This window comes from Andrena cerasifolii, chromosome 9 (assembly GCF_050908995.1).
Source record: "Andrena cerasifolii isolate SP2316 chromosome 9, iyAndCera1_principal, whole genome shotgun sequence".
Classification (NCBI taxonomy): Eukaryota; Metazoa; Arthropoda; class Insecta; order Hymenoptera; family Andrenidae; genus Andrena; species Andrena cerasifolii.
Genome location: NC_135126.1, coordinates 12,307,680 through 12,332,721, shown reverse-complemented (window position 1 = coordinate 12,332,721; position 25,042 = coordinate 12,307,680). Strand labels below are relative to the sequence as shown.

The window sequence follows — 25,042 nt, the reverse complement described above, 5'->3', positions numbered from 1 at the left end:
TCGTGATCGTATCGCACGCTGGATTCCATAATGCGAACTGTATTTATTCGTTTTCGACCCCGCATAATAAGTAGGAAATACAGTAACATTTTGCCAAGTGGTTCGTATGTACGCGACAGCATCGAGTTACGCTTAGACACGCACGCACAGTTGTCGACAGAGTTTTTCAATAAAAAAATAAACTTCTGGCGCGTGTACAGGCGGTGTGTACGCCGCACCCGCTAGTTTCTAGATCGTAGTGGATCACGGAATGACTTTGCAGAGTATCTGACAGAATGAACAATTAGATCCGAGGGTTTCCCTAATCGGGCAGAGCGAGACGAGCAGCTGATCGGGCCCCATCGAGTCCGATCAGCGACGCGCAACATTCGCGGGCGAAATTACAGGTCAATAGCTTTGTAACCGTACTTTGTAACGTCGTCGTAACCAGGAAGATTTAATACAACCACGAAGAATGGGTCCAATCGCTTCGTTCATCCTGTCCTATCCAGTTATCGTCGGACGATTTCGAACATTTATCGGAGGATACGCGCCGCGTATACCATCGCCGCGCGAGTCGTTGCACTCGCTAGGAGAGATTAATTCCAACTTAATTAGCGGTCGCTTTGATCCCTGGAAGACAAAGAAAGTTGCTGCCAACGCGCTCTTCCGTCCGCGATTTTGATTCCCCATTGAAGGACGAGTATACTACACGCAGCGTCGATCGACGCTGGAAAATGGAAACTAATATCGATGTTAGAGTTAATTCCACCGCTGAATTTGCGGGGATGTGTCGTCGAGGAGTAATATCGCTGGAAAAGGCGACACCTTAAGCCTAATTAATTATTGAACGCTTACGTTGGCTTCGTTACGCCTTGAAAAGTCGATATAAGAAATATATAATTATATGTATATCACCGTATATATATAAGTATGTGTGTATATATATATATATATTTTTTTCTCGTTTTTCTTCCCGATATCGTATAACTATAAAATTAGAAAAAGAAGAAAGAAGAAGGGAGAGGGGGGGGGGGATTTGGAAAACGTTTCTCGAAGGAAAATTATTACAAGATGGACTAGATACTAATAACGTTATCTCGCCTTAAAATAAACGCGCCTTCGCTCGGTCCGTCAAAATATATAGTTCTATTAAGATATGCGTACTTCATTTAATTCACGTCACATTCGTCTCGTAGTAAAAATATTTTTTGGGCTTCATCTTTGGGCGATCATCGTTACTCCTATTATATGCATAGTTAAAAAATAATTTGACCCTTACGTGCGACTTACAATGCCTCCCTTCGATCGGTCAGGCCTTTCAGATTGCAGCTACACGACGTCGATCGTCGTTCGAATCGACACCGAGGCTCGTCCGTTCGCACGACGATCCTCGCTTTACAAAAATAAGTCATCGTCTGCGCTAGTACTACTGAATCGGAGGACATCGATTTTTTTTCTCTATCCGCATACGCGTCGTTCGATCGCGATCGCTTAAAAAAGCATATCATTCCCATCGAGGGACGGTTAAAACACGAGTAAATTCTGGAAAAATACATCATCTGTTTGTAAAAAGTGACACGAGAAAGAGTACAGAAGTTCCGGAGTCTTGAGCGACATCTCGCGCTAATAGTGACTTTAGTGATTATTCAGAGAACGATTAAAAGTTATCGATAGATACATCGGCACATCTAATACGAATACATATACGCTATTATACGATTACATCGTGTTTTGATTCCTCTATAGTTGTTCGTCTTTCAGCCACCGATCTTCTCCGTCCGTAACGCTGACGCGAGCCTTAAAGTCACTGAAGGATAGAAACTCCTCAAATTTAAGCATCGAAATCTCGCGATTAGCTCAGCAGCCAAGAAACAGACGCGCATTTAAGTCCCTTATTTCAATAGTGCCACGTGAATTCCACTCCGAACAGTTCGTATCGCACTGCGCTTAACTGCATAACGCATTGGCACTGAAGTGAGTTGCGACATTTCCCAGTCGAAATAAGGGCCTCGTCTCTCAACGAATCGTAAAATTGCCACAATGTGAAACGTAACCTTCGTCTCGGTATATCCGCCAGCCATCCAACCCTCGAACACAATCGAAAAACGGGCGCGCGCAAAGGAATCGATCAACTGAAAGCGTCGCGTTGAGACAGTTGAACCGAAAGCAACCTGTGGAAGCTAGCCTAGCTCGTTGCAGCGCTAAATAAAACACAGTCCTGCAATTATTATTGCCAGCAATAATAAACGATATTGCTCACAGGTGGAAAGCATCCGATAAACTGTGCTGCTTCCAAGATCCTCCCGCGCATCTCTGGAAGCGCCTAGACCCGGAAAATGTGGGGATGCAACGCGACTTTCACGTGGAATGTGGTACGAAGAGATCTGGGATTCACTTGACTTGCTGACGAGGCGCTGCACCCACGGGCGGTAGAGTCAGGGAGTCCCTTTTCTTCCGGGTTACGCGGCGCCCGACGTGCAGCACCACGTCCCCGGCCTTCACGGACTTGAACTCGGCGATCGCCTCGGCATGCGTCATACCGTGAAGAGGTTTCGAATTTATCGACAAAATTTCGTCCCCTGAAAGAACATTAGGAAATTAATAGCACCGCGGGCTGGTCCCTCTACATATTGATCTGGCAACACCTTTCACCTTCTCAGCAGGCGGTGTCTGATTAAAATGAAATGAACGGTACCTTCTTTGACGGTGCCAAGATCGGCAGCCTGACCATTAGGAAATACGGTCTTTACGTAGATTCCCATGTTCCCCCGTGGACTGTCCGTGCCACCGACGATACTGAACCCGAGTCCTTTGTGCCCGGGACCTTTGTAGAATCTGGCAGTCAGTATCGTGAATGACGCGCCACCCTTGCCAGGCCTCGGTAGGGTGCAGAATCTCGACTCCTCGCCCTCGCCGGCTTCGTCGATGTCCTCGAGCTCCGAGTCGGTATTCAGGCCTTCGTCCGTGTCCTGCGTACCCTGAACGTCGATCGAGGGTCAATCCATCGCGTGCGAATCGTCAGTGATGGTAGAAGAAAGCCTATGCCATTCTGTTCTACCGTACTCACCTGCCAAGTCTTCAAACCGGAAGCAGACGAGGTAGGGATATTGGCGACGCTTCGGCTGTTCATCCTCCTCGTTGTCTTCTTGCCAGGGCTCCTCTCAGCCCCCAGACTGGACGGGCCGTCATCCTTGTTCACGGACGTTGTCCCAGACCCGTTCGAATAGCTGCTCACCTGTCCGCCGACTTTGAAGTCCGTCACCCTCTTTCTGGGCGTGACCCTCGGTATGTGGATCTCCTCGAACGACGGCTCCGACTGGTTCCTACCCTTGGCGTTCTTCTGGAAATGGACATTTTCGTAGGAATGGTGATCCCTGGTTTCGGAGTTGCTTCTGGCCAGATGCCTGTCGGATTGGGGAGTGGCGTTGGACGAGGACGTGGTCAGCTCCGATCTGTGACCCCGTTGGAAGCGCACGTTCTCGTACGAGTGATCGTGTTGCCTGGCAGCGTCACGGTTCTCGGAATTGCTGCGGTGCAGCACACCCCTGGATCGCTGGCAGCAGCCGGGCGACGAGCCGGCGTACACCACGTTCTCGTACACGTCCTTGTGACTGTGGTCGTGGCTGAGCACTGGCGAGTCGTAGCTGCTGCTCTGCGAATACGTGAAGGTCTTGTTGCTGTTGGTCAGAGGGCTGCTGCAGTTTGGCGAGTTCGGCACGCTGCCCTCCGTCAGGGTCTCGAGGTTATCGTGGAACGGATAGGGTGGCAGGGACGTCGGCTCGCTTGAGTCGTAGGACTCGCCGTCAAAGTTCTGGCTGGTCGACGAGGACAACGGGCTCGGCACATAGAAGTTCGACGCGTTGTCCTTCTGCGTGAACACCTCCGACACGCTTAGAGCCTTCCTCTTCCGGATCCCCGCGTTTATCTTGCTGAATTTACTCCGCAGGACGTGCTGGATGTCGGCGATACCCTTAGTGGTGCCTGGAAAACGTTCGATTATTACACAGAGCTCGATACACCTACGCAGAGATTGGTAATCTTACCCGGCAGTCTCAGGGAGCTGGTCTGCAATAGCTTCTTGGGCGAACTGCCATCCTGAAGGCTCTTCGCGGCTGGAGAGGACTCTCTGCTAGCTGGACTAGATCGCACCGCCTGGATAACCCCCTGGGTCGTTCCACCTTCTATCAAAGCTTCCTGAGGCTCGGTGGTTTCCTGCACGGAACACCTCCTCCTCAATTTCCTCCATCGCTGACTGATACTCTTGTTCCATAGGTTCAAGTCTGCAAGATACGAGAGCAAAAAGGTTCCGGATGAGGACCAGTCGCAGGATATCCTATGTAACGACGAGCGGCTATCTAAATGCCGCTGCGGTAACGTGTCTATGTAACAGGATTATCGGCGACCGTCAGTATTTCGAGAAATAAGAGAAACACTGCTTCCTAATCGTCAGGCTTAACGACAGGAAACACTTATCTGCTCTCTGCACGAGGTGGAACGACGCGTTGCTATTGACCGAAGATAAAACCGGTCGAACGAAAGGAACGAGGGAAACCCGAGGATGATGCTCAATCATCGTAACAACGATAACGCTATCGAGACACGTACGAGTGACAATCGGAACCTTGAAATCGGTATCCGAACATCTAACGAACTTTACGAAAACTTCACCCTGCCACCGAGGTAAGGGAAGCTCGCGCAACTTGTCGTGCTATTACAATTCAATATAGTCTCCATGTTGTCCCCCGAGGATCCACGTGGCCGTAAGAAGTGAGACCCCCGATCGTATATCGCGCTGGTTTCGCCGGTCCCCCGCAGGGTCGTGCCCCTTTGACTTCCTCTTCCACCTCGTAGGGTGACTTCGGCGACCTTGAGGCAGGCACGCGCATAAGCAGCTCGAAGCTTTCCTCAGCGGCGGAAGAAAGTCAGCGTGCCATGAATTATTGATAGCCGCCCGATGACGTCGGTGTGGTCACCGCGGGGTCAATGAGTTTCCACGTTACAGTCGAATCGGTTAATTATGTTTACAACTGCGCGTCGTTTTTTCCACGTCGTGAGGGAGCGTTCGCTTCGAGACGTTTCCAGGCGTGACATCCTAACGTGCGGCGACGTGTCACGCGGACGATGACCACGACACCAGAGAAAAACCATGGACACGGTCGCCCTCGGCGATTGTTGCGGGCACACTGGGGCGTCGGTGGCGGCTGCGCTCGCCATTATCCGCAGTTACAGTCATCTTGCAAAATGCACTTTCACTTCTCGACGTATCTCCGGATGCGCCCGGCTTCGGCGAGGCCTTTTTCGTTTCGCTGCGGACGTTGCCGCTCCGCGTCGGCGCCCCTTCCTCAGATTACGAATATTGCCAAACCTGTCACAGGATCCGCCGCTCCGATTCTAACAGTACCAAGCGCAAGTATTCGAACGTCATTCGAACGGAGTTGGCGGAGAAGCTCGAACAGATCCACCGCGCCAATTCACGCGCCTAGATGCTCGAACATGTTTCGATGTTCCGTAGCTGCATACCTCCACTGAATTCGCCCCCGTTTAATTCCATACAAATGAAACGTGCGATATCGACAGGGAGTCGTGGGTCTCGTTCACGCTTCATAGTTTATCGCGCTGGTATCGCGTAACGGGAATCGTCCGTTCATTATCGGCTGCATTGTTGCGGAATAACAGCCCGCCAGCCATGCGGGAGAGGCCGATATTTCGACGCCAGGAAGCACCTCTCGTTCCGTGCGGCGTTAATTAAAATTTGCCAGGATTGGCGAGCTTCATGCAAATCAGGTATCGATTGCACGGGAAACGGGGGGATTTTACCTTGAGCAGGTCAACCGAAAGGAGCCTCAAGGACAGGCGCGCGCGTTTCGCATCATTCAGCGCGGGATCGTCTTATCCGATCGGATGCGTCGGTGAAATTGGATGCATCCACCGCTCGCCACGACACCGCCCGGCCTCCCGTTCATTTTACAGCATAAACTTGGAGAGCTTGTACTCGTCCGGGTGCAGGATCATTTGCAACTCTAATCGCAGCAGCTCCGCGTAGAAATAGAAGAATCCGACGATGTATGCCAGCATTATCGGGAGCCGGAGACGAAGGGCCGAGGAGCAGGACCGCGGCAGGCAGCAGCACAAAAACCTGGGCGGGACGGATTCGAGCGCGACCCTGGTAAATGGGATTTCGGGAACCACTGCGAGTCCACACTGTACGCGGTCTCGACATGAACTGAAAGACTGGAGGTTTACGGTTGCCCGTGTGCGTAAGGCATTTACGTGTGTGTGCGTAACAGACTCCACACACGTGTGCAGCACCGTACCTGTGCATACAGGGTGGCGCGCAAGAAACCGTCCGACGTTCCCTGTACCTCCGACTTTTCGTGATACAAATTCCTCGCATAACTACCAAGTGACACGCGAGGAATTCCTTTTCTCGCGATACCCTTCGGGTCCTGTCCGGGCGGCCATCTGCGCGCATACTTTCCGAACCGATTCCAGCAGTGAATTGCGAACGCTCGCCGACCACGCGAAATGTCTTCATCGTTTCTGCTCTGGACAGATTTTAGTTGCGAACAAATTCTATGACGCCAGGACGCTCGCAACTGAATTACCATCCCCCATGTGATAACATTAATGGAGCCACTCCCGCCGCCGAAGCGACACCGCCACTGCCATGGCGACCATACACCTTAATTGATCGGTTAAAGGAAGAACGGGGGGAGGGCTCGATATTTTTTCCCCCCGTTCACCGTGTATGTCGCGGTGGTAGACCGATTGTGTACTGATTGTGGGAACCCATTCGCCGCGTGTTGGTGAACGGTGCACGCAGACACACCGCTAGCCCGCCGTTCACGAGGGCGACGTGTGTACGCGTTCGTGTACCTATTAATGTGCATCACGGCTGCGTGCACACCCTACATGCAATTCTACTCGTGCGCCTCATGGTCAGGGCGGGACGCATTATTTTCTGCAATAATGCGAACGAGCGCTCTTTGTGCGCGAAGGTGGACACGCGCGCGGCCAGGGACCGAGGATTTCGAGCCGCTCCGTTCAACGCCGGCGAGAACAACGGAGAAACAGTCCAATAATCCGTGGACCCGCGTCGCGTATCGTTAACACGACGATCGATCGTGCCTCGAAAATTCCGCGAGTAACGGCGCGCCTGATTTTCTGTAATTCCCCGCAGACGCTGTTTCCGTGAACGTCGGTGCCCAAGGTTTTCGGTAATTGCGAGTTCGAACATCGACGAACGGCATCCGTCATTCCCACCTGACCTACATTCCACGGAGACCTTTCGACCTCCATTCCGCGTACACCGAGCGCGATACCCTTCCGCGATTCGAGCAGGGCATTCCCGAGGAAACATAGTCCCGAGCGGAATGCTGAAGCGGGCCGACGATTGATTATGGATGATCCACGCCCGCGACGAAAATGACGCATAGGCGGCGCGATCCAGCATGCAGAATCAACGAGCCAAGGCGGTTTGTAACGTGCCCCTTTACGTAACGAGCGAGAATGATTTCGATGCTTGCCCAGGGGACGAAAAGGAGCAGCAGAGCCGACGCATGAACGTAGAATTTGGGGGCGGAAAATTGACGAACAGATCGGTCGGAGCGGCGAGGAAACGAGGACGGGGACGCGGTACACATATCTGCCTTTTAACACTTTATGCTTGACGGATGAACGGGCACGCTTGTTAGGATTAAGCTCCTCGGACGATCTACCAGTGTTCTTATTAGTAAATCAAACATTCCCTCGAGAATTTCCTAGAGAATTCGTTCTTCGGACATCTTAATATACGTTCCCCCGTGGATAGCTCGACGGTGCGTGAACGCGCGGAGGAACGGCGCAGTTCCTTCTACACGCCGATGGACGACGATAGGAATGATTTAAAGACACACAAGCAGCGTACGCACACGTGCGATCGGCGGTGAGGAACGTTGTTTGTTACGTGCGCTGTGCGGAGCACGTGCGTGAACGCGCATGAATGCGTAGGAGGGAATACGCGAGCGTTTCGGTGACTAAGTGACACACCGTGCGTGAGGTCAAGCCGGGAGAATGTTTCTTCTATTGCCCATTGTGTCTCGGGCCTCGGGGCCTTGTCGGGGACCGTCTTGCCCGCTGGATACCGGCGCGCAGAGGGGCAAGCTGCTCCTTTTTGTGTCGAAATCGTAGAGCTTTTCATAGGAATAGGATAGAGGGATGAATCGTTTTCGAGGTTAAAGCTAGGATGTTGCAGAATCAGGGAAAAATATTGAGAATGTATGACAAACAGGTTTTGGCTTTGAAAATCTACGTCAAACATGACATTTTCGAAAATAATTTCGGTTTTTCCGTTATAACGCGTGGTTGAAGTTTTTTCGTTACTTTTTATATACCATTTTGGATAGATTTTGACGCGCTGAATTCAAATCTGTTCGCAGAATTTGTCTAGGCCTTCAGGATTCGAAGAAAAATGCGATTTAAGGGTTACGCTCACAAGGGATGTTCGGCAACCCGGAAATTCAGGAAATTATGAAACTCGGAGTGCAAGTAGAGTAGTTCATCCGTAACGCAACCCTATATTTGTTGGTGTAATAGTGCAATTTTTGGGGGTGAAATCACTCCTTGAAAAAAATGCAGAATTTTCTTTTCCCTGGAATATCTCAAGAACGGTAAGAGATATTGAAAAGAAGTTTAAACAGAAGGTACATCGATTTCTTAAATCTACAAAACCGCGTAAAAATAATTTTCAAAAAATCCATATTTTTCAAGTTACCCCCACCACCAACCCTTAAAATTAAGTTTTTGTGTTTCGTAAATATATGCTGAAATCAAACAATACAGGATGTACAACGAGCGAGGAGTCTTGCTTAAATAATTGAAAGCTGTCTAAACTTTATATAAATAATAATTTATATATGGCTTTCAGAACCCACTTTTTTAATGGAAACTACTAAAATACTACTAAAAAACTTTATTCCTTATTCTGCCATATCTTAGCTTTAACCTAAAAAAAGATTCATCCCCCTATCGTATTTCTCTGAAAAGTTCTACGATGTTGACACAAAAAGGAGCAGTTTGCCCCACTGTGCGGCGGAGAGGTCGTTCGATTCAGCTACCCAGTATGTATCGTGAAAATTGTGTCTAACGACCGATTCGTTCCAAGCAACGTGAATGATAATTAGCGGCACGTGTCGCTGACCCCTTGGTATTTCGATGCGCAGTAGTTTCGCCGTGGCATCGCAATGTTTTCTTCGTCATTTCTCTCATGAGTTTTGATACGTACTGAAGCAGGAAACGTGGACTCGTTAAGAATTGACCAGCCGATGTTTACCAGCGCGATTGATCTCGTCGCTCGCACGGATCAATGCCGCCTGTAAATCCATGCAAGCGTTCCTCCCATCTCGCCTCGCTTGCCGGTGATTAGATTCCGTAAAACAGCCAACGGAGAATGATCGGCTGAAACGCGGGCATTCTTCTCTTGTATACTCGTCAACGCAGGACGGAGCCGATCGAAGAGGCTTTATTCGAAGAAACGAACGCCAGGGGAGAAAGAATACGCGCATGAATGATTGGGGGAGCGAGAGAGAGAGGGCAGAGGAAAATGAAAAGAGAGTGTGTGCCGCGGATAGGAAAGAGGGAAAAGGGGCTCGTGGATATACATACAGTCGCAGTTGAAACTACTGCCTGGCGAGGAATGCGTAAACGGTAGAACCGTTTTCCAAGCGACGAGAGGGAAGCGGGGAGGGTGAGTGCACTTGGAGGCTGAATGCACTCGAGAGACACCGATGAAAAACCTCGAGCGCACCTCCACGCCGACCGGTTAAACGATTTCGACAAAAACCACCGATCCCGCTGCCCCGCCTATGCAATTTTCTTCTTTTCTTCCGTCCGCCAGATCCACCGTGTCCTCCGCGTTTTTAATTATTCCCCAGTCTCGGAGGATGGGTGCTCGGGCCACATGCTCTCAGACTTTTTTTCACGGAGACTCAGTGTTTCGTAATTTGCGCCGCTGCCGGTTTTTCGCGCGACGGGCGTGTTCCAGCAGCTCCCGGACTACTCGAGCCGGCTAGGGGGTCCAGGGAATACGCCGAATCGCGTGCTGTTGCTGGTATTTTTACAAGCTCTTATTTTCTTCCTCGGCAAGGCCAATGACGCGTGGTCGGAGCGTTGCACCGTTACTGATAATAGTATCGTGCGTCGCCGCGTGCACGTTCAACGCTCCAGATCGGCTGTGCGTAGAGACACTGTAATCAGAGTCTGGCCACGAGAAGGCCACTTTTGATTGGCCCGCCATTTTTTGGTCTATTCCCGCTGATCTTCAAATCTGTCAATTATACTAATCTTAATTGTAACACATTTTAAAAAACAGATATGTTTGAAAGTTAATAAAAAATTTGGGTAGTAAAAAAATATAAGCCTTTTTTAAGGAATTATTGCAAAAGGGTGCTGTACATCCACAAATTTTGTATGAATCAATTGCAATTAGAATTTCTTGATATACCTATGTATATATAGTGTTCCCGATTTCTCGATATTTTTTGTTTCTCGAGAAACCAGAAATCAGATCATACTTCTCGAGAATTCTCGAGAAATTGAAAGAAATATTACAAAATTTATATTTTTGGAATAATGTTGATAATATTTATCAAAAACACAAGAAACCTTTAACTAATTATTTATTCCTGTCTAATTTATACAAAACTTGTGTAAATGAAAAAACAGATATTAAATATAATTGATATATTTATTTATTTAATACAAAATTTGTGCAAAGTGAAACATTACTTTTTTTATTCTAAAATGGTGTTTCATCTGTTTTTTTGTGATTTTTTGTGCGTATCTCTTTCTCTCTCGTAGGATTTAGCCGAAACATGGCGGACAGTGGCTCGTGGCCAGACTCTGATTACAGTGTCTCTAGTTGTGCGCACGAAACGATGCAGATGCGCCGCGACACAGGGGGCACGCCGATCGAGTAGTTTTTCTAGGTCCTCGCGAGCTTTCTTTTCATGCAGTTCGTAAATCTGGGCATCTGGAGGCAGGCAGCGGCCGATTTACAGGCGAATATGAATCGTGCGAGCGACAGGGCAGCTAGTTTTGTCAACGGTGTGAATAGTTCGGAACGTGTTCGCGGAATAATCGACTAACTGTACGCAGACAATGGCTAAGGCCACTCGGCACGCATCGTTGACTCCAATTATGCAAGGAGTTCTCAACTTGGCGCCGCTACCGCGATCCCCCGACCGCCGTCTGCGCCCAGTCGAGCCTCTCGTGCGCGGTGACGCCTAATTCCACGCGTTTAACCCTTCCCGACCTCACTTGCATTTCCCGTTTCCCGTCGGCCGCTCTAAATTAACTCGACAAAGGTATTTGTCACCGTGCGCGGTCACCTTGGCCAGACCTCGCCAGAAGGAAGGAAAACGAAAGGATTTCCGTCCCGTCTTCATCGAGCTGTTGCTCGGAACCACGTCGAAAGAGAACACCGCGGTTTTTGGTAATTCCAGCGCCACTAGAAGGCGCATCGATCGCAACGGTCAGTCGCTAATGTAACGACACACGTGAACCTTAAAATCAGGACAATAAAATATCCATTATTCGCGGCTGACGTGCGCGAGTGTTGCAATCCACCGAAACGGCCGTCATTCCACAGCCGGACTTTTATGGAAAATTACTCTCCCAGTCGAAGCTTCTCCGCATTTGCAACCACCGCGAGAACATTTTCCGTTCGAGGTACAGACCCGGCCATGCGCGTGTAAGTACGTTGAACGATTGTTTCTGTTAGAAATCCCCTACGAGTTTCGATGTTTCTATGAGTCGTCACGTAGCGGATATTCGGTCGGGGCTGTAAAACCGGTGGCTGTATTTCAGCCTCCACATTTTCCACCGGGGGACCCAGCGATTATTTACGATCCGAAGGGGATTTCCTGGCACGGTAGAGTAGCGCTCCGCTGACGGAGCCGAAACCGTTGGACCGTGCATAACGTCCGGGTCCGTCGTCGCTGAAAAATTGCCCCGAAACGCGCAGGGATGATAGCCCATGTCCCTCGGGGCGACGAATAAAAACACAGAAGCGGCCGGTTTTCGGTGGAGGCTAGCAGCGGCCGCTGCGGGCGTAGGATCATAAATCATTCGCCATGCGGCGCTGACCTTTGGATCCTAGTTACGGGCTCCGGAGCGGGAGACGCGGGTCTGCAGCGCGCCGCTTCGAAGAATGCACGAATTATGTGCGGGTGCATGATGCGTGACGCAAATGCCTGCGAATACGTTGTAGCACGTTTCCGGACGAATTATCGCGGCCTTTCGCGGCGGCGCTTTCTCGCCGCGACCGTTAGAAGCGGCGCGGGTGAAATATCGCGTTAAATATTTATGAATCGCTCGTTTCGCAGACTTATCGAGAGTGTCGCGGCGAGATGAACGGACGGAACGAGGAGGAAGAGGAACAGCGAGGAGAGAAGCCGTCGAAGTGGCGCTCCCGCGTAGGAGCGACTCGCCGCGCTGGTATTACGAGCGCACAATGCTTTTAAGTGGCCGTTCACGATGATCGTGAACGGGCAAGCCGGGGCTCGGTGTCAACGCTCGCTAACTAAAGAACAGGATCATTCGGCAGGAAGTACTATCTTTATACACCGAATTTCAATCAGCCGGAGCGCGCTCGGCGGCAGGATCCTCGGCACCGGTCGCGGCTGCGTATCCGGTAGGCGATCGATCGAGCGATCCCGATGGAAACGCGTCGCTGCAACGCCGACCGATTACGTTCCAGGTAGAAAATGGATAACGGTGCGCCGCACGGAATGCGCGAAATTTCCTCGGGATTCGACTATACCGAGGCCTCGGGACTTTCTCACGAACATTATCCGCGGGACTTGCGAAACCAACTGCTACCGTTTTGTCGGTTAGAGTAAAGCTCGCGATGCGCTTGGTTGATTATTTTAATCGGACTGTGGCTAGTTAATTATACCCAGCCCGACAATTATTCATGTAAGATTTCGTTCAGCCCTGCTGCGCGTGTCGCGATTATTCGTGTTCAATGAATTTCCAAAGCGGAGGCAGATCTGCCCGTTCGTTGTCGACGAACAAAAGGCACCCCATTATCCATTGGCACAGATATTCGTGGAAACGGAGCACGCGATTAAGTAGTTACCCGGTTTCCTTTTGGTACACCGGGGAGGAAGGTATCATTATCCGTCGCGTGACTTCGAAGATTCCGCGTTTTGCAGCCGAATTGTCCACCCGGCTTTCAGGCGGGAGCGAACTGTCACGCGAGAGTCTTGTGTCTCTCCCCCATGGGAATTTTATCGCCCTGGCTTCTTGGGATTCCGCCATTACGGCCCGCCGCCGCGGGAATACGCTATAAGTAATAATTTCGGGGGCTGACGGTCGCCGGGAATTGAATTACACCGTCAGCGGTGGCAATTTGTTGGCTCCTGGTGTAATTCGACGTGTGACGTCACCCGGGGACGACTCCCGGCATGCGGGAGATTCGGACAAAGAACCCGCTCGACTTGCTTCGAGCAGGAAAACTGATCGATGAGGCCCCTGTGCACAGCGACAGCCGAGGGCGACGCGGGGACGGACGGGGATTTAACAAACAACCCACCCCTAGGATGCTTGAGAGATTTTGTGGTTAATCAATTATCGAGTTCCCCGAAGACCTCTCGGTGATTCGTGAGCTCTTGACACAACACGGTGCAGCGCCCGCCGCAACAGAAGATAAGCTAATGACCCGTTACCAAATGAGATAAAAAATATAGAACAATGTTGGCGCGGCGAATTCGAGGCGAAGCGGAATGATAATTTTTCGCGCCGTAGGAACGTGCGCGGTGCGGTCATCATAGATAGTTTGTTGTTTTTTTTCCACGATAACGACTTTCCTACGGAATGGAGGTTGATAAGCAGGCGCCTGCTGGCGCAGCGTGCCGACCCGGCGACACACAGTTTCTGCGTCTACGTTCGATTTAACGCCGACCGCCCACCAGCGGATATTTAATTACGCGAAGGACAATGGATATATCTTTTCTCTGCTTTCCAGCGTTGGCCCACCGTTCTCTCTTTAGAAGTACCGAGCGCTCATTGCCTAGAGAAACTTTCTAAAAAAAAAGCACGAGGTTTATCGCGTCCGTTTTCAAGAATCGCGAAAATTCCCGAAATCAGCGATTTTCGACCTTATTCTGCGATCTTTAAACGTTTGTAGCTCGGAGCAACGTTAACCGATTTTGATGAAATTTTAGGCACGTATACAACTCACTGCAATCTACAAACAGTTTTTTTGAATTTTCATTAGAAGCTCACAAAAAAAAGTTTAAAAATCGACCTTTACTATTTTTTTCCTTATTCCGACCAAATACATTTTTTTTCAAAACGACCAAATACGTCATTTAGCAAACTAATCCTTCTAGTTTCTCAAAAAAACTCAAGTCGTTTGGACCAATTCTAAAAAAGTTATGCGATCTTAAAAAGTGTCCGAATATTAATGCGAGTCACTGTACATACGTATGCACGGCAATCGGTTGGAAATTGAACGCAAGAGGTTACTCCCGCCGCTCGCAATCGAGGAGGACGCGAGCACAAAGCGAGCATTTGATCGATTGACTTGACATTATCACGGGGGCCGAGTATAAATAGCGTTAAACCGGGGGAGTACTATCTCGCGGATGCTTGAACAAAAGTCAACGATTCATCGGGAACCTGGTGAATCGTTGAACCGCGCGAAAATGTGGATCGCGTTACGATTTACGACGCCTAAGTTCGAACGAGATTCCATTCGCGGAAACCGAAATCCTAGCCCTCGCTTCTTCGGGGGCGTTCCAGGATGAAATCCCGGCGTTTCCCGTGCAGCGGTATGTCAAGCAGGGCGTGAGAAAACTTCCCCCCGAAAATAATGGGGCACGGCTGTCGGGAGTGTCGAGAGTCCGCGGCGGGGCACGCACACGCGGACAGCCGAGTACAGCTTGAGTGCTCGTAATTAAGTGCATAACGATGCTTGTTTACACCGAGTCGGGTCCTCGTAATCTCCAGAGCCGCTTAGTCTGCCGTTTTAATCGGGAGTCTTCTCGGAACGGAATTTATGGCACGCCCATGGTGCACAATGACACCGCGATGCATCTTCGTGCTGGCCAGGCTACGATGGAATCATTGACACGATTGCCAACGATTACTGTTTCGGAGCACGAGGCTTATGATGATTAAGTGCATGAATATAAAGAAGGACGTTCGCAGGGCTAACGATTCGGGAGCATTAGGATTCGGTTTCCGTGTAATTTTATGTAGAAATCGATACAGAATAGCGAAAGCTATTGAACCGCGGTTGAACGTATCAGGGTGAAAATGTCAGGCATTTACCACGCGTTCGCCACTGATTTCTCTCACCTTTGGGGCCGCGTATCCAAGTCTTTCGCCAAACACCGAGCGTCCAATAAATATCCTCCCGTGACAAGGTGCTACGAGCGAGAACGCAGGAACCCTTATCGATTGATATCGAAGACGCTGCACCGTCTAGGCTTACAACAATGCCCCGGCTACCAGTTAATCGCTTCCTTCTCTCTGGGTAATATCGATCAAACATTGCGACACGAGGTGCCATCGCGAAAACCTGCAATCGCTTGATCCGACTAATAAATCATTTAATAACAAACGTTTCAGTGGACTGAAAAACTTGCGATATTCGCGTGACGGAGTTACGGCGGGGCTCGTCGGGCCCCTTGCACCTTACATAAGCGACGAAAGGTTAATTCCTGGGGGTAAGCTCGCGACACGAGTTTCCCGGTCCCCGACGCGCGGCGGTCTTATCAATGATATCTCAGTCTCTCACCTTTGTTGTCGCAGACGTCGCAGAGCACCATCTCCGTGGGGAACTGGCTCGCATGTGCATCCAACCGCGTGGTCACGTTTGTACTGAGACACTTTAGCTCCGGAGGACGAGGGTCGCGCGTCGACCGCGGCGTGCACGCGTCCAAGAGGAAGAGGACGAGGAGGACGAGGAGGAACGCGAGCCGCCCGCGTATCGACCGAGTTCGATAACGTGTAAACCCGGCTTGATAGGGCCGCGCGTGGTATCCACGAGGAGAAGACAGGGCGGAGAAGGGGAAGCCAATGTTGAGGAGGGGTAGAGGAGGTGCGAGAGGCAAAGGAAGAGTTTAGGCGAGCGGTCGAGCGGTGGTGACGACGCAAAAGCCGCAGGACGTCAAGACGCGAAGGACCAAGAGATGGGACGAGGTGGAGGAGAGAGGGAGATGAAAGGGGAGGAAGGGTATGGCGACAGGGCCTAGCGCGGTGGACGATCGCGGTGATCGCCTCGAAAAGTGTTGGCGGTTTGACAGCTAGATTTGCACTGGCGAGCACTGGCCCACACGCCGGCCTCGCAGAGGGGGGCCACGATAGCTCTGAGGATGCCCGATGGAGAGGCGAGGGGAAGAGCTACGCGTTTCATAGTACGCACACCGTGGGCCACCATGGAGGGGTAGGAAGGACCGCCAGATCAATATTAGGGCGTAGACTCAAGGGCAAGGGCCATCAACGACCCTGCAACCATCACTGGGTTCTCTACCCCGCGCGCACGCCAGGGACCTTCGGTATTTTAGCATCCTCGAGTCGCGTCGATGCATCGATCCATCGATCGTCCATGGAATCCTTATCGAGCTCGCCGGCTATTGCGTTCCCAAGTTATCTGCCGGCCTTCCGGTCGCCGATCGAGGAGGACGATTCGTAATCGCTGCACGCCGGCCGGCGGTCGACGGTGACGGTTCTCGCATCGCGTATCGTTTGATTTTCAATGAGCGAGCACGGTGCCCGCGCGAAGATGCGCATCCAACTAGCGGAGGGTTTCCTGAACTCGTGGAGGAGTCAAGGTTTCGAGAATGAGGATAACGCGGCTTGCCTCCGGGCGGGGAGTCGTGAAAACTAGACAATTCCTCTGATACAGGTTCTAAAAGAATCGATGCTTCATACATATTTAATCGCTTCTCGCGTTCCTCGTAATCGTGACGCAAGGCGAAATGGTACGCAAGGCCCGTCGAACGATCAACACAGCCTTTTGCGTAATCATTTTTATGGCTCGTAACGGGGCAAGTCGAATGCAGGTAAAAGCAGCCGCGTCGATGGGCAACAAGATCTGCCCGTTAAAATTGTCCGGGAAGGCAATGAAGCTGATTGCGTGTCATTGGACTCTCGATAAGCACGCTGGTCGCTCCGATATAGGTACATACTTGCGTGCACATTCGTTATTCAAGAAACTTTCCCTTCGGCATTCTTAGGAACGCGCGCAACGGCTCTTCCACCTGTGCGTAACGATGTTTTCGCATCGGATGATGCTTGACATTAAAATGTTGCAGCCGAGTGTTCTGCGCGCGATCAACGCGAGCGAAAAAATGCTTTTACACAACGACAACCTTGTAATTTATTAAATTGCGCACGGTGCGCCTTCGTCGCCGGTTTCAGCATCGATTGTATCGACGATATTGCCTGGAAGCAGAAGAGAGCCCTAAGGAAGGGAGGGAGCTCGACTTTCCATCGTTTCTTTTCCAGAAACCAAGCATCGGGTTTCGCTCGCTTGGTTCCCCTTTACCTTCCGAATCTAAAGCCGTCTCTGAAATTGTAACGCGATAATACTTTTCGAGGTGGAATTCCGGGGCTAGGGCAAACGTTTTCGTCCACCTAGGTATCTGATACGTGGCGCGCATGTGAGCGCAGATAGAGTAAATCCACATGTAAGGAGATAAACCGTAGATAAGGATTGCCGGGCGCCGAAAGAGAAAAGAAATAGAGGAACGAACGAGTACACCTCGCGGTCGCCGCCCAAGACTCGAGACTTTCGTCACGGAATCAAGGTAAACGGTCTCTGCGATCAGCCAGGAGAGAAATCAGACTCCTGGAGATTCATGGCGTGAGAACCGAGGAAATCGCTTCTCATATCGGGCGAGACGATCGTACAGCATACCAGAATCATTACGAGATTCGGATTCCATGCCACGCGAACGCTCGATTTCCTTCGAGTAGCGCTCGGCGCTTTTCCGAGCGGATTACAAACTTAAGTGGCGAGACGATCGACCAATAAACTGGAGCAACGCGTAGAAAGCTCGCGGAGCAGTTGCTATTTCACGGTTGATCCTGCTGGTACAAAGCGAAGAGCCCGACGTGCCCGTTCCTCCGGCTAAATCCATATGTTGGGACATATGTTAGGGACACGCTACCCTGACCTGCGCCAGCAACACAGGCTAGAGAGGGGACGGTCCGAAAGTCTAAAAATAGGGGTGCCTCGGGGTAAGGGATTAATGGCCAGCGCCGGTTGTAATTTTAAACACCTCGGCAAACGTTGCTAATCCAATCTGGCGGCTTATAAAACGCACCCTTTGCACGGACCAACAACCTACGACCGCCGGGGGTCATTGAAATGGCGGGCAGAAGTTTCAATAAATCTCACTTAACGCCCAGCACGTGTTCGTGTCGCATCAATCGGTGTCTTACACGGGCACAAATTAGAGATCAGCTGGATCGGAATTCGAATTTCGATTTCTCGGTGGCTCGACGATTGAGCTGTCCAGATCGCACCCCCCCAAAATCCGAAAACATTCGTCATCTACGCTACCAAGAAACTTTGACTCGCTCACCTTTCCGCTGTTCCTCGCCGTCAGAGTGAAGCTCGACATCGTGTAGCCTCATAGACTGCACGAATCCTCTCCAATGGCTCCGCGATCTCCCTCTGCCGTTCAAGTCTGATTTCAAATCCTCCAGTTGTTTGTCAGACTCCTTCAGCAACCCATCCAGGATATCTGGTCTGTCCAGCCCCCTCGTCTTCGTCTTCGATTCTTTCTTCGTGCTCGCTAAATCCGTGTGCTTGTCCTGCGCCGCGATGCCATCTTCGGCGACGTTTCTGGCGTTCTTCGTGTTCTCTCGAACGCCATCGTGTTTATCGATTTCATCGCCAGCAGTTCCATTTACGTCGCTGCCCAGTATGCTCTTCGATTCCTTTCTTTTGCGAGCCGGGGGACGTGGGTGAGCTTCCTCTGCCTGATTCCTGCCTCTCTCCGATTGCTTGGGATCCACGCCGCTCTTCTGCGACAGGCCTTTGCTCGACACCCTGCCGTTCGCCTCCCTGGTCGCCTGTTTGTTCGAGGAGACGTTCCTCGGGTTGTTGCAACGTTCCTTGAGCGACTCCCGGTTGCCTCGGGACGCCTCCAACAGCTTCTGAGCCAGTAATCTCGTTCTATTAATTTCCGTTCCCGATTTCTTCTCCTGCTTCTCCGGCTCGTTCCTTCTCTCCAGCTTCCTCTCGTTTGGGCACTTGGCCGTAGTCCTCGACGGACTGTCCGGCGTCTGGAACATCTGCTGTATCTTCATTATGTCCGACCGGATTTTAGCAGAGTTCGACAGCTCCGCCTTCTTGTTGGGCATCGGCGTCATCGCTCCGGTCTTCGCCGAGGTCCTGGGACACCTTTGGGCGGGTGGTGTGTTCCTGAGCCTCTCCAGATCCTTCAAATCGGCCAGCATGCAGCTCGCCGACCTCGCGGACCTGCTGCTGCTGTCCACGGCGATGGTTCTGGGCCGATCTCTCTCCGCCCGACCGATCTTCTCCATCGGTATCACGGCAGGATCGACGAACACGGTGTCCCGTATCTGGCTGATGTTCCTCAGCCTCGGCGCGCCGAGCTTCAGCCCGGTCGTCCTCATAATTACCTTCTCCATAGACACGATGTCCCTTTCGCGGCCCAAACGTCTCTCTTCGATCAATTTGGCCCGATGAACATCGATCGCCGGCGCAAACGGGCCGTGACACGCCGGGCTATTGACGGAGGTGGCCGCTCGCGAATTGCCAACAGGATTGCCCGCGGGCCTGCTGGCTCTCAGCGGGGACATCCTGACCAGCCTGGGCGCATCCCGCGGGTCGTCCGTCTGCAAACTGCCTCTGTACACCATCCTCCCAGCTGGCTTTCCGATCGGCTACAAGCGAGATCCAGTTTTTCCGCGCCCTCATCGGGAAGTCATCCCCGTTCGCGCGTCGCCTTCCTGAAAGGCAGAGATTCAGTCTATTAATGGAAGCCTGGCGGTGCCTGCGCGAAGACGTTACGCTACTTAAAGGCATATTTAAAGCATCAGGCGCGGAGACGCAGATCACCGTCTTCCGTTTCCCGTGCCGAAAGAAGGGGGAACAGCGGCATTCAGCCGCATCCGCGGATCGTCGGAATCGTCGTCGAAAATCCTGCGAGTACTCGCCCGGACGTTGCTCTTCCGTCACGGATACCTGGAGATTCTATGATAACCGAGACGCGCGGATCGACACGGAGTCGATTAGGCGGTTAACCGAAATGGGAACCGGCGGTCAGGCATCGCTCCTGTCGGCGTGGGTCCCCGTGTGCGTTCTCTACGCGATCGAACGCCGCGTAACAGTTAATCAACGTAAATTACAATCGGCGGGCAGCGAAGGAGAGAGAAAGAGCACAACCAGTATTCGTGACGAAGGCTGTGTCGCAGGAGTCAGTGGGTGTCACCATGTAGGTAGTGACCCAGCCATCTTGCGACACGCAGAACATCGGCATGTAGGTGTCACAACGCTAATACGACCGTCCGCGGCCGTTTCATTGCGTATCTACCTGTAGCTTAATCGCTTTTAACTCGCGCATTCTAATTACCAGCGAGATGGGACGTCGGGGGTGACGGTTGACGACTGCACGGCCGTAAATGGAAGCCGAGACCGATCGCACGGAACGGTTATTACGTTCGTTCGTTCCATTAGGAATCGATCGCTGCTTTCTGCGGAGCCATCGATCGCCTGGCAATTGTTATGCCGCGGATATCTTCAGCCGGCGATCCGTTATATAACGCTCGGCGTTTTGTCTCGTCTCTCGCCGGAAGACCGCGTCCCAGCAATCATCCTTCGATTCCCCGGGATAGCCTTGCCTTGTGTCGGCGGCTACGAGCGCTGTATCTCGGCACTTCCTGTGGCTGTCCCTGGGAACAGAAGTTGTCTCTGCTGGTCCGCCAGCAACTGCGAATTTTCACCGCTCGACTGTAAATATTATCGTCTCTCTCCCTGCTCTCGTGCGCACTAGAAACGGCACGCATTATGCACCGCACGCCGGTTACTGCGGTTTCCGATCGAGGATGGAAGCTGAGTGCTCCTCGGTTGCGTCTGAACGCAGCATCCATTAGGGAAATAAACGGCGAACATTGTAATCCCTCATCAACTTCTGCGGTCTTCTCGATGAAAGAGAAATCAGAAGAAGTTTCTAAAAGGTCGTAGACTCGCGAGGGAAGCCTCTGCTTTCGTGGAAAATCTCGCGAAAGAACGTGGCACGCAACAACGACCTCTTGCTTCGATTCGCGCACGAGCACACGCCGCCCGTCGAATCTGCAATTCTATTTGATGCATTACGACCGTTTTTGCCGGTCTATTCGTCAATTAGTCACGGTGGAAGGAGTGCGCCTTGCAAGGTCCTAGGTACATAGAAGCTACTACTCTCGCGAGCTTCCCAAGTGAAACCGCGCGTCTGGAAAATTGTCGTCGATAGGGACGATCGACGGGGCAAGCTGCGGCTGGCTGTGGCGCGCAACGATTATAGAGCACGCTTGTTCGAGTACACAAGAGAAAAGCATCATAATTTTACGTACCGTTTCCGCCGTGGACAGCGCTCCACGATACGAGGATGCCCGCGGTGCACGCGATTCGGCCGGGCAGTAGACACCGACGATGCTGTAACAGCCTATAACTCGGCTATCGACGATATCTCGGCCTCGTTTCACGTTCCGCGGTATCTTTTCTCTTGTCCCGCTTCGTCGTGCAACTCTAATAACGGAAATCGCTCTACGCCCGCAGCTACTCCCTTGTTAGCTCTGCAACAAAAAGTTCATGCATTTTCCATTAAAAGAATGCCCGGCTCCCTCGCTTTATTTCACTCCAGAGCACGCGTCCGCTCCCTTTCGCGCGCCTCCCGTCTCCCTTCGGCGTCGTGTTTTATTAGCCTTTTCACGGGATCCTACGTTTCACGGTTAGCGAGGCTGGCTCCGGAAGAATCGAACTGGAAACGTACATTATTATTCTCCGCTCCCGCCGCGCTGTACGCCAGCGTTACGTAACGCTTTTCCATTCGGTTTTCAAGTGTTCTTCATTATCAATTAGAGATTAATTGCCCGTGTATCGGCCGGCTTCGATGGGACGTAATTGCGCGCCTGTGTTCCGTAACCCTTTCGTGCTTTCCCCGGTTTATCGCCGAGCGGAGATCAGCGTATACATATTTATGTTGAGAACTTAGCGGATCCGCTTCCTTCGGCTAGTGACAGCTATCCACGGCGAACTAGACCGATCCCATGCAACAGGATGGGAACTACCAAGCAGGCCAGAAGATATTCTATTTTTACGAGCGCGTTGATAAAGTTTCAAGGTTCCGCGCAGGGCGTGAACGTCGACTTACACTACCCTCTACGTTACGCGACGGAAGAACCACGGTTCCCATGTAAATTAAGAGGCGTGTGTCACCCACCGTGTAATTACGTCCATTTTAAACAGGAACAAAGAACCGTTCCCCGGTTTCATCGAGGTAAAAGAATCGTAATGTCCGTCGCAAACCATCGAGACGCTGCTCGAGCTTACTATAATAGCGTGGCAAGGCACGGAAAATGGTAAAGCGACCCAATCAAACTCACCCAAATGGTTCGATCCCACGGTCAACAGCTGCGCCGCGCACACCCCCGATCAGCCGCCCTGACGAACACCAGACTCCCAACTTGCACGCGATAGACGCACAGCCGTGTACCCTTATCGAGGCTGATTGCCGCACTGTCGCGTCGTAATACGACCGACGCGGGGTCTCCTCTGTTACTCGCGGAAGCGGAGTCCACGCACGGGTTTCTCTTCCAATCGGAAAGCAAACACCACGAACGACACGTGCACGCGATCCCGTGGTTGAAGCTGGCCCAGTCTCCACGCGCGAACTCCTCTCGTCGGCTGAGGCGTCCAGAATCACTGGGGACACATCGCGGTCCGACGTCGGGACACCAGCAGCAGCGGCCGCACCAAGTTCCTTGGTGCCGTAAGGAGCACTGAATGGGTTTGCCAGCGACGAAACATAATCGCGTTTACGGCACAGCTGTAGGTACACCACTCTTTTCCTTTCCTTTCCATGCGAGCCACCGGAGCACCGGAGGACCCCCACTACGTGCACGCGTGGAGCACGAGCCTACACCCACGCGACACCCGGTATACGTGGGCAGACTGGCGGGTGGCATTGAAGAGGAAAGGAGAGGCCGTATGCCCGACAACTGTCAAACATCCTTGCCTCGTCCTTCGAGATGCGCGAAGTCTCGCCTGCCCGCGGCCTCTGGATCGTATCCACTCGAAATTTCCAGCAGAAGCACCCGCGATTCCATAATTAGCTCCTCTGGGGATAATCTCAAAATGAGAGGATAGGACTCCAGCTTACGACGACCTACGATTTTGGGAACAATCAGTGAGATAATTCATTAGTCAGTATATAACAGTGTATTCGAAATTTCGAGTGTCGAATAGCAAATCTCTGTCCACTGACTGACAAGGGAAGATCCCGAACCTGGAAATTCAAAAAATTCTGAAACTTTGTGAATGTGTAGGGCATTTCCTCCTTATTAAAACGCAATTTTTAGTTGCTGCCCAAATCCACTCGAAGGGGGTGAAATTAATCCCTGAAAATTCGGCTATTTTCCGATTTTGCGTTATAACTCGCGAACTGTAAGAGATAGATAAAAAGTTTCCAAACAAAAGTTACTTCTTCTAACGAGATCTATCATTTGGTAAAAAAATTATTTTACATTTCACGAGTTATAACAGAAAATTGGAAGATAACTGGATTTTCAGAGGTCAATTACACCCCCTTAGAGTGAATTTGGGCAGCAAACAAAAATTCCGTTGTAATCAGTAGGAAATTCCCTACATATTCCCAGAGTTTCAGAATTTTTCAAATTTCCGGGTCCGGGATGTTCCCTTGTGAGCGACGAAGACGCGCTCTCAGCGCTCCGGGGTTCAGAAGTCTCACGCGGTCGTCGATCCATGGTTCGTCGCTGTTAATCGCTCAGCTCGCAATTTCCATCTGCTTAGTCGTAACCGTGGTGACGTCTTCCGCTGAATATTATCGGCAAACGGTGTTTCGCAAGCGCCAATGTACCGATGCGAGCGCTAATACCCACCCACGGTTTCGAGCACGGTAATGAGCTTCTGGGTAGTCGCAGCGGTGGATTTACGAGGCAAGCGGATCAACGCAACCTTTCTCCACCGTCAATTTCTCAACAAAATCATTCTCGAAGCCCGCCACCATCCGCCGCACAGTCGCACATTGTTCCTGCTCGTACAGATTTCCCTGAAAGACTGGAGATTTATACGCATCGTCGTATTACACGATGTTAATGTCATGCAAACGTTCAACGTGTCACTTGGCAAAAGCGTAAATCTTAATTCCTTCATCTCTCTCTCTCTCCCCCGCTTGCCATTCCGGCGTCGTTCTCGTTGTAACGAGCCTCGCAAGTATACTTACGCCACCGAGTCGACGCGCAGCTTCGCTACTCGGCCGAGGTTTCCGCGAAGCCGACCCGCGGCATCATTGTTTGCTCTCTGACAATGGTTATTATCGGTGAGCATTATTGTTTCCTGGTCCGCAGTCCGCGGTGCTATCATTGTTAACGGCGGATAGAAGTCGCCTAGCCAGTCTGGCCGGCGCGCAGCGCGGTAATAATGGCATTCTGGACAAGCCCAGAGATGACACAACCTGCCAACAATGACTGCCACGCGCACAGCGCTGAACGGCGGACGACGAGGTCTCTTTTAAAAGAGGGATATCCCTGATCATCGGGTCGCGCATCGATCGCCCCGCGGGGCCCATTTAAATTGGTAAACTCGAGGTCGCCCGGTCCCGGGGCGGACCGCGATAGGCATGCGCATAACTGGCTGCAGCGATATCTTCCATAACATTGCACGCAGGGCGAAATCTTTACCTCCGGTCCCCTGTCGCCTCTAATTAATACCCACCAACGAGCGTGGGTCATATCGATGGCGGTCCATTCCTGTCGGAGTGCATCTCTGCCAAGGTTATCCGGTTCTTTTCGCCGAGAAAAGAAAAAAGGAAGGCAG

General features: G+C 51.5%; 1 protein-coding gene across 3 annotated transcripts; it reads right to left on the bottom strand.

The window, feature by feature from the left end:
- Positions 1–23: 23 nt before the first annotated feature.
- LOC143373030 (uncharacterized) lies at positions 24–23,410 on the bottom strand. 3 transcript variants are annotated; one of them, XM_076819801.1, is made up of 7 exons: positions 22,591–23,410; positions 21,559–21,780; positions 18,561–19,956; positions 4,026–4,262; positions 3,050–3,963; positions 2,678–2,951; positions 24–2,561 (listed from the first exon to the last, which is right to left on the bottom strand). In XM_076819801.1, exons 3-7 carry the CDS (start codon positions 19,864–19,866, stop codon positions 2,374–2,376), a joined length of 2,919 nt encoding a protein of 972 aa, XP_076675916.1. In that variant the 5' UTR covers positions 19,867–19,956; positions 21,559–21,780; positions 22,591–23,410; the 3' UTR covers positions 24–2,373. The 3 variants fall into 3 exon arrangements, with proteins under 3 accessions (XP_076675916.1, XP_076675914.1, XP_076675915.1); XM_076819799.1 differs by having other exon boundaries at positions 2,678–2,960; positions 22,591–23,406; XM_076819800.1 differs by lacking the exons at positions 21,559–21,780; positions 22,591–23,410 and adding an exon at positions 20,580–20,935 and having other exon boundaries at positions 2,678–2,960.
- Positions 23,411–25,042: the final 1,632 nt, after the last annotated feature.